The 9,709-nt window shown below is 38.2% G+C and overlaps 2 protein-coding genes across 2 annotated transcripts in view; one reads left to right on the forward strand and one right to left on the reverse strand.

Annotated features, from left to right (window-relative positions):
• Positions 1-316: 316 nt before the first annotated feature.
• Positions 317-5,746, reverse strand: qtrt1 (queuine tRNA-ribosyltransferase 1). The gene is made up of 9 exons (XM_016295265.1): positions 5,399-5,746; positions 5,241-5,309; positions 3,629-3,767; positions 3,361-3,555; positions 1,820-1,958; positions 1,670-1,745; positions 988-1,097; positions 707-791; positions 317-613 (listed from the first exon to the last, which is right to left on the reverse strand). Exons 1-9 carry the CDS (start codon positions 5,717-5,719, stop codon positions 461-463), a joined length of 1,287 nt encoding a protein of 428 aa, XP_016150751.1. The 5' UTR covers positions 5,720-5,746; the 3' UTR covers positions 317-460.
• A 3,089-nt stretch (positions 5,747-8,835) lies between these two features.
• The window catches only part of dnm2a (dynamin 2a), a 68,152-nt gene continuing 67,278 nt past the window's right edge, over positions 8,836-9,709 (forward strand). Inside the window, exon 1 of the mRNA XM_016295297.1 lies at positions 8,836-9,252. Within this exon, the coding sequence (XP_016150783.1) occupies positions 9,092-9,252 (161 nt within the window). The 5' untranslated portion in view covers positions 8,836-9,091. The remainder of the gene's footprint in view (positions 9,253-9,709) is intronic.

Below are 9,709 nucleotides of genomic sequence, written 5' to 3' on the forward strand. Positions count from 1 at the left end.
TAAGTGAATGTATGTGTGTATTATTACTTTAAAATCTATCATGGGTTAAAAGATGTAAAATCCCATGATTGTATTCAGGGTTGAACAAATAAGACTTGATTGGTATAGTGAATGACAAAGAATAAAGTGTCCTTTAGTTGAGTTAATATTAGCATTCATGCTGCCACTTGGCATTATATTAAAGCATAAAGGTGCAATAAAAAGTATATATAGAAATCCTGACAAAAAAAAATATATGAAAACAACTATGCTATTCAAAATGAAGACAAAAACTTTCACATTACTCTGATAATTTTGGTGAAAGAATGTAGCAATGTGCAATAAAAATGAAAAGACGATTTTATTTACGAAACAGGGATATTTCACATATTATATGTTAAAAATGTTAGAATCTAAAAAAAGAAACAAACAACAGCAAGTCTTAAAATACAGTCGTCTTCATCTTCCTCATGTAGGATACTCAGCTGATGTAGATGTTCACTGATTGTAGAGCCTCTACAGCCCAGCTGGGGTACTGCTCCCTGGACGCAAACATCCTCTTCATAAACGCTTTCACAAACTCAGGAAACCTCTGCTCTATGATGCTCTGACGCGCTGACCGCATGAGAGTGAGCTGAGGAAAGATACGGTGAGGACAGGAGGAGATGAAGTGACAACAACAATAATAATAAATACTGGATTCAAAACACGCAGTTTATATAGTTACCTGGTAAGAGATGTTATGGATGGTGATGTGATGCAAGGCTGCGGTGTCGCTCTTGAACAGCGCGTGAAGGTAAGCCCGACTGTGTCTGGCAACATCAAGAATCACAATCATCTTTAGGTTTATGGGATAATAAGAGTTTCCGAATCAAAGTTCTCTGCTGGGTGAGTAAATGGTAAAATATTCATTTTTGGGGGTTGAATTATTCTTTTAAGCACAGCAGGCAACTGAACATCAGCATACTGAAGCAGCAGTTTAGCCAGTTAAACGCCAGACAGATGTACCTCCTGCAGGTGGGACACTGGCAGTCAGGATCAATCGGCTGAAAGTCTTTAGCATATTGTTTCTGTTTGAGCTGCAGAGATCCCCAGGGAACTAAAGCCGAGCCAAATCTCTGAAACAAATCACACACAGCCTCATTAAAGATGGCAAAATACAAGATTACTATAAGCATCAGTGGTTTCATTCTAGCTTTTCTATGAAAAACTGTTAAAACTCTTGCAGGTTTATCCTGACAGGCATAAGCAGGGCTAGAAGATGGAGCTAATTTCAGCGTTCTGCATAACAGGAATAAAATTCATTTGTAAAATATATTCAAATTATTTTAAATTGTAACAATTGATCAAATAAATGCAGCCTTGGTGAGCATAAGAGACTTCTTTCAAAATCTTACTGACTCAAACCTTTGAACGGTAGATCTAATAATCAGAATGAGCTTTATTGCCAGGTATGTTTACACATACGAGGAATTTGTTTTCGTGACCGAAGCTTCCACAGTGCAACAGAATGACAGCGACAGAACAAAAAACACAGATAATAAAAGAATTTAAAAAAAAAAATAATAGAACAAGTAAATAAGGAATAACAATACATAAATTGACAATTGTATGTGCAGGTATATTACAATAGACAGTTTTGTATGTACACTGTAATAGAAAGGGATGTCAACAGAAATCCATCACTTACTGCTGTTCGAGTCGGGAAAACACAGTCGAACATATCACAGCCCAAGGCAACGCAGACCACCAGGTCTAGTGCATAGCTAAAACACATAAACAGACTTAATACTTGCGAATAATGATGAAAAAGCAGAGTTTCTGAGGAAGCGGGGCTTACCCGACTCCCATGAGGTAGCGGGGCTTTTCTCTGGGGAGGTGGTCTGTGCTCAGAGTCACCATCTTCCAGAAGTCATCCTTTTCTTCTCCCCCACTCAAGCCTCCAATGGCGAAGCCTGGCACATCACGCTTGGTCATTTCTGAGTGAGGAAACGGAACCGAAAGGTTCTAGTAAGGTGTATCGGAATTATGATTAATGCTTCAGGTTTGGGTTTGTCACTTGTTAATGGATCATGTTCATCATTAATGTGAAGACTACATCTGTGAGGAGAACTGACTTCAGACATCCACTAAAAATCACTGCGACACCAGCTGGTTAAAAGTCTTTGCAAAAAGGGTTCTGAAAATTAAAGTTTGTTCTAAGAAACTTTTTTTTTTTCAGTTTGATAATGTGTCTCTAATAAGATCGTAATGCTATTCTGAAGTGTGACTTGAGTTCAAAAGTTTGGGGATTTTTAATGTTTTTGGAAAATCTTTCATGCTCACCAAGATCATGACACCATTTATTTGATCAAAAATAAAGTAAAACAGTAATTCTGTGAAATATTAAGGTTTAAGCTGTTGTCTATTTGCATATATTTACATTTATTCCTGTGGTGACATATCTGAATTTTCAGTATCATTACTCGAGTATGAAGTGTCACATGATCATTCAAAAATCATTCTAATATGCTGCTTTATTATTAGAATTATCAATGTTGGCTACAGCTGTGCTGCCAAATATTTATTTGGAAACTGCGATACTTTTTTCAGGATTCTTTGATGAATAAAAAGTTAAAAAGAACAGCATTTACTCAAAATAGAAATCTTTTCTAACAATATCAATCTTTGCTATCACTTATTAACAATTTAACACATCCTTGCTGAATAAAAGTTTTAATTTCTTTAAAAAAAAAGAAAGAATAAAAATTGACTGACCCCAAACTTTTGAACTGTAGTGGATATTGTTAGAAAAGATAAATAAATGCTCTTCTTTTTAACTTTTTATTCATCAAAGAATCCTGGAAAAAAAGTATCACAAGTTCCAAAAAAATATGAAGCAGCACAACAGTTTCCAGCACTGATAATAAATCAGCATATTAGAATGATTTCTGAAGATCATGTGACACTGAAGACTGGAGGAATGATGCTGAAAATTCAGCTTTGAGTCACAGGAATAAATTACATTTTAAAATATATTAAAATAGAAAACATTTATTTTAAAATTTTACATCATAATAATATTTAACAATATTACATTTTTTCCTGTATTTTTGATCAAATAAATGCAGCCTTGATGAGCATACTGTAAAAAAACATAAAAAATCGTTCTGATCCCAAACTTTTGACCGGTAATGTATTGATCAACTTAATGTGTCCTTGTTAAATAAAAGTATTCATTTCTTAAAACATAAAAAAATCGTTCTGACCTGAAACTCAGTTGAACGGTTGTGCATTTGAATGGAATTTTAATAGGATTTTACACTGCTAATGCAATACTGCCACATCATAACAGACACACTTTTGATGTCCAGTGATCACATGCAGTCACACAGCGCTTACCGTCTAAACAGGCCTTGCGCAGTTTGGCATCAAGCCCCCCTTGGATAATCGCGAACAGGTTCTGTCGATCTGGATTCTTATTTGCTGCGATGCAGCGGTCCAGCCAGCGCACAGAGCGGTGCATGGCCTCCTCCACCCGCGGCCCTTTCACCGTACTGCTGACCACGTCATCCAGCTGCATCATGATGTCTGAACCTGCACACGTTGCGAGATTTCAATGAGCATTTGTTGAATGCTCATGTTAAGAGATCTGTAACATGATTCATACCCAGGCTGTTCTGTATGGCGATGGACTGCTCAGGAGTGAGCAGGATTTCCTTTCCATCATAAGGGGAACAGAACTTGACGCCCTCCTCCGTCACCTCCGACAGCTCCACTAGAGACACCATCTGAAACCCGCCACTGTCCTATTAAAAGAAACACAGGTGAAACACAGAACTTGCAGTTCTTGAAATTCCTGGACAAAATGAACAGTGCTGAGTGTATTACTTACAAATTGTAGTCTGTTACTGATTACATGATGAGAATTTTAGTTAGTAACCTGATCTACAGGTGCATCTCAATAAATTAGAATGTCGTGGAAAAGTTTATTTCAGTAATTCAACTCAAATTGTGAAACTCGTGTATTAAATAAATTCAGTGCACACAGACTGAAGTAGTTTAAGTCTTTGGTTCTTTTAATTGTGATGATTTTGGCTCACATTTAACAAAAACCCACCAATTCACTATCTCAACAAATTAGAATACTTCATAAGACCAATAAAAAAAACATTTTTAGTTACATAATTTAGGTAATATATTCTGACTGCTTTTTTACTTTTGACAACTTGTTCGAATAAGAATATTTTGAACCATGTTGATACAAAAATACAAAGAGAAAAAAATGATATTCTCTTCTTTATTATGAACAACATGAAGTGCATTAAACATCAGGGTTTTCCAAACTGGGGCTTGTGAAGGAACTGCAAGGGGTTCGTGAGTTGTTGAAAAAATGAATTAATTAACTGGTAAAACTGTAAACCTAAAGAAATGACACTAATGAACACTAATATTTTATCTGTTTACCTGCATATCAGTGTTACTATTAACACCCGAGAACATGCAAATGATTTGTTAAACTATTGTACTAGTAACTTAAAATCTATTTTAAGTATTTACTATCCAAACTTTTTTTTAAATAAATATTTTAGGTCAAAATAATGTGTGAATAAAAAGTAATCATACTGTATAAAAACTAAGCTGATTATATGCATTTTAAAATGTAATCTAATTACAAGCATTTCATTTTTGGAATCTGATTACCTAATCCATATTACATGTAAACAGTTACTATTCAGCAATGAAACTTAATCACGGCTCATTAAATTAAAATATCAATACTCCGTTTCTGCCCATTAAAAAAAAAACAAAAAAAAAGTTTGAAAACAACTTTGTCACAATTGCATTAGAAATACTGGGGTCATCACATCAAAAAGTTGAGAACCACTGGTCTTCTTAATTTCCAAGACCTTTCCAGGAAGTCATTATTACTAGAGAAGATATTTGTACATTATTTTATAGAAACCGATGGGGCAAATTTATTTTATTTTTACTAGTAGTAGTTGTAGTAGTAGTATGTAAATATTTCCAATAAGACTTCAACTGGACAGACTGCTGTTTCATGCTGGCTTCATAATATTTGCAATAAAAACTGAGAATATTTTTAAGACTTTAGTCATTTCCATAACTTTTCCAATCTGCTCTATCCATCAAACGGACACTCTGCGAAATCTGCATAAGCAGCACGTGAAATACACAAATAATCGTATCCTACATTTTTACTATTACTACTTCTTCTGGTGTTTTGGGAATAGTTTGAAAAGAAGAAAAAGAACAACTACCGTTAAGAGATTTCTATTCCACATCATAAATCCATGCAATCCATTGGCTTTCTCTATTAACTCGGGACCCTGTTAGGACACAATCACAGTTAGGTAAGTTTTAAACATTGTGCATTGATGAAACACTTTGACAATTTAAAGCGTTTCTTCGCTCATACCGGCCTCATGCCCAGATGATACGTGTTTCCCAGGCATATCTGACAGTCCAGATCCTCCAGCTGGTCCACAGTGATGCCTTTCAAGGTACCCTGGGTGCCCACGGGCATGAACACCGGGGCGTAGACAGCGCAGTGCGGGAGGGTAAGAGTGCAGGCTCTCGCCTTACTCACGGGGCACTCCGCCACGATACGAAGAGCGAGAGGAGCAGCAGAGGATACAGCCTTCACTAACGCCATACTGTCTTCACACTCATGTGTGCTGCTGGGTATGGGCGCAGCCATTTTGAATAAAGATGTCCGATTCACTTGGGAGTTGTTCATTTGAGTCGGATCTTTTTGATGAACCGTATTAACTAATACAAAAACCGCTCAGGGGTGCGTTTACCAAAAGCAACTATAAGGTCGCAAGTTCCGTCGTTATCAATAGAGTTCAATGGAACTTACGACCATAGTTAGCGAACGATGCTTTTGGGAAACACGCCCTTGAACAGTTCACGAATCGGAATTGAATCGATCCAAACGATTCTCCAGTCTCTTTCATAAATGTGACCCTGAACCACAAAACCAGTCATAAGGGTCAATTTATTTAAATTGAGATTTATACATAATCTGAAAGCTGAACTAGGCTATCTGGAATCTGAGGGTGCAAAATACTGAGAAAATTGCCTTTAAAGTTGTCCAAATTACGTTTTAGCAATGCATATTACTAATAAAAAAATTAAGTTTTGATATATTTATGATCTTTACTTAATATCCTAATGATTTTTGGCATAAAAGAAAAATTGATAATTGTGACACATACAATGTATTTTTGGCTAATGCTTCAAATATACCTGTGCTAATTAAGACTGCCTTTGTGCTCCAGAGTCACAAATGTCTGATGCATTCAGCTCATAGATTTCAAATTTATAATTTGTAAGTATCAGACATTTGGATTTCAAATTGTTAGTCAGTTTTATCAACTGAATCATGCAAAAATGACCACAACGCGTTGTTAATACAATTTTATGAATAATAAAAAATGGTAAATGCGTTATTCTTACACATTACTTCATTTTAAACATTCTAGGACATAATAAGTCACGTCGAGATATCAGGGACAAAAGTAACGAGAATAAAAGAAGAAAAATAAAAGAATTATTGAATGGCTGTTTTGAACGAACTGTTTAAAAGAACCGATTCTTGAGTCGGACTTCCCGTCACTCAAAAGTCTCTCCGTATTCTGTTAACTGGGGGCAAGTTCAAGCTCAAACCAGTGTGCACCGCTTTGTTATGTTTTCCGGTTTGAACGACATGTTTCCTGGAAACGGTGTGCAACGGGGTTTGAGATTCGTTTCTCTTGTTTGGTGGGTGTGTCAAACATGTCAGCCCAATCAGCAGCAACATGTATATAAACCACGCCGTATTAAAGAGACAGCTCACACAATAGGGCCTTTCGCACCTCTTTATTTCCAGAACTAAATGGACAGTACTAAAGTACTGGGACGATTTTGCGCGAACTATTTCCCAGTACCATTTAAAGGGTTGTATTCACACCGAGAGTATGTACTAAGAAGTGATGTAAGCCGGTCGACAGTGACGTCATATGTGCGCGGCGTTCAACAACAGAAACAAAGAAGAACAACATTAACAACAGGAGGATGGATGACGCTGTGATCGGAGCTGTGTTTTTGTTGTGTCTCGCAGGTTTCACAATAATGGACATGGAAAGTCGACGTATACGTAAAGCGATTGAAAGAACGGAAAGGAGGACTACGAATCTCCAACGACAACTGGCAGTGCTACATCTGCTACAAGTGCCTGCACTTCAGCGTCCGTCCATCTATCGCTGTTCTCCATACTTGCAAAATAAGTTGATACAATGTTTACACGGCGTTTTAAATCATGGCGGGTGAGGGCATTCTCGTACGCGTTTGGCCAATCAGTGTCTACTTATGTCACGGGTAGTACCAGTTGTGCTGGTTAGACCCTGCTCCGGAGTAGGAGCTAATTTGGTTCTCGAAAAGGCAGCCCGGTACTAAAATCGCATACAGTTCCGGCGGTGCGAAAATGCAAAAAAGTGGGTAGTTCCACAATTAGTTCTGGTACTATGAAAAGGTTCCTGCGGTGCGAAAGGCCCTAATGTAATTAGCATCTAAATAAATTCACAAGAGCAAGAATATTGTTTGCACATGTTTATTTACATTAAAGGCAAAATAACTGAAATAATAAGAGCACAAGTATAGATCTGGAACTTCTTTAAGTCTGTCTAAATATCATTTCGTAATTGCAATGTCTTCTGGTCCATATCCTTTCCGTAGGAAGGTGTGCTAGACACTGATTAATGTATCATAAAAAACTATACATATTTATATATTTTGCTATTGTATTATGGAGTGACACTTTCATAAACTTTTCTATACTCCTCTGATTATATAATGGTAAATATTACAATATCATAGCACAACAACAGTGATCAGCAATAATGATAAGCCTAATACTCACAATAAAAAATAATAAGGTCATATAGATCATAACACAGTCTCGGAGGTAAGAAGTGGATTATTCTTCACCTGAAATGTTTGTCTTTTCATCCTGAAATGGGAGGCAAATGTTGGATCACAATAATTAGGAACCACAGTTTCCACAAATCCCTTCATTTGATTGGGATGTTCTCTTTTATTCTGGAGGGCAAGGGCAGTGATAGTTGCCATAAGGGCCATAGTTGCAACTCTTGAGTCATCAGAACAGGGTGTTCAATGCACCAACATTTCCGTTTAAAAAACGTTTTGCACTGTTTTTGTCAGGGCTGAACGCAGCCCTGGGCGGAAACCTTGGTGCGTTGAACACTCTGTTCTGATGACCAAGAGTTGCAGCTATGGCAGCTGAGAAGGCCATTCTTTGAGTTCACACCCACCAAACAAGAGAAAACGTATCTCAAACCCCATTGCACACCGTTTCCAGGAAACATGTCGTTCAAACCGGAAACCGTAGCAAAACGTTGTGCACCGGTTTGAGCTTGAACTTGCCCCTGTTCATCGTTCTAAAATAGGTGTAATGTTGCACGATTCTGCTTAAATATAGCATTTTTCTACTAATCGATGTACAGTATAACAAACTGGAGAGCCCAAACAATGTCTTAATAATGCTCTAATACTTAGAAAATTATGATTCATATTTATAAAATTGAAATACGTTTAATTTACTCATGTTGATCTTGCAGTAATTATACATGCATATTATTATTAAAATCAGAATGATAATTTTTATTGTCTATACCCCTACGCTCAAGTCTTTTCATTGAAACGAAATTGACACGTGAGCCGACCAATAGCACTCCGTCGGTCGTTTGCGGCAGAAACGAAGATGGAGCCAATCAAAAGACAGAACACACCAGGAAGCGTTCTGTCCGACCAATCGGATTTCACGACATCGGTTGACAGGAGGCGGGACTCGCGTCACCGCTGGAGGTCGGATGTCGCCTGACCGGATGATAGCGAGAAGTTTTGTTTTGTGAGTTTACGAATGATTGATCCTCAGATCAGCGCACGGATCTTAACGAATGCGCCCTAATACGCGGCATCTGCCCGTCAGCGAGTGTTTGATCAGTTGTTTGTCTTTGACGGACTGATCTGGAAGCGTTTGAAGAGTGCAAACTGAACACTTGGAAGTAACCCGAGCCCGTTCCTGCGCGCTGAGAGACGGTCAGAAACCATGGGCAACCGGGGGATGGAGGATTTGATCCCCCTGATCAATAAACTCCAAGATGCTTTCAGTTCCATTGGCCAAAGTTGTAACTTGGATCTGCCGCAGATAGCCGTGGTCGGAGGACAGAGCGCCGGAAAAAGCTCGGTGCTGGAAAATTTCGTCGGCAGGTTGGTTACTATGTTACCCATTTCTCTTCGATCGCTTGCAAAAGCCCAACTCGCTGCATTTATGTTTATCTAACTTAATAAGGAGACAAACGTCTCATTTGTTACTTCCCAGCTTTGTTTTTATACTCGCCGCTCGATCGATTCACACGTTTGGGTTGTCATTCACAAACGGGAGTTACGCAGTTGACGTAAGCCGCCGCTCGCCGTCACTCATTGAAGTGAAATGGGCGTAAATTGAGAGCGCAGCGCAAAATGGGGAAGTTGGCGGCACAGTGCACTGCACACACCCAGACAGACAGACAGACAGACAGACAGACAGACAGACAGACAGACAGACAGACAGACACACACAGAGACAGACAGTCAGACAGACAGAAAGACAGACACACAGTCAGACAGACACAGTCAGTCAGTCAGTCAGACAGACAGACAGTCAGACAGACAGACAGACAGACAG

Source organism: Sinocyclocheilus grahami, unplaced genomic scaffold (genome assembly GCF_001515645.1).
Source record: "Sinocyclocheilus grahami isolate Dianchi unplaced genomic scaffold, SAMN03320097.WGS_v1.1 scaffold333.1, whole genome shotgun sequence".
NCBI classification, from domain to species: domain Eukaryota; kingdom Metazoa; phylum Chordata; class Actinopteri; order Cypriniformes; family Cyprinidae; genus Sinocyclocheilus; species Sinocyclocheilus grahami.

Coding starts and splice junctions, on each gene's coding strand:
- qtrt1 (XM_016295265.1), bottom strand. CDS start 5,719: ATGAACAACTCCCAAGTGAATCGGACATCTTTATTCAAAATGGCTGCG. Junction 5,310..5,398: donor ATCATCTGGGCATGAGGCCG/GTATGAGCGAAG, acceptor GTGTCCTAACAG/GGTCCCGAGTTAATAGAGAA. Junction 1,098..1,669: donor TTTTCCCGACTCGAACAGCA/GTAAGTGATGGA, acceptor GATTTGTTTCAG/AGATTTGGCTCGGCTTTAGT.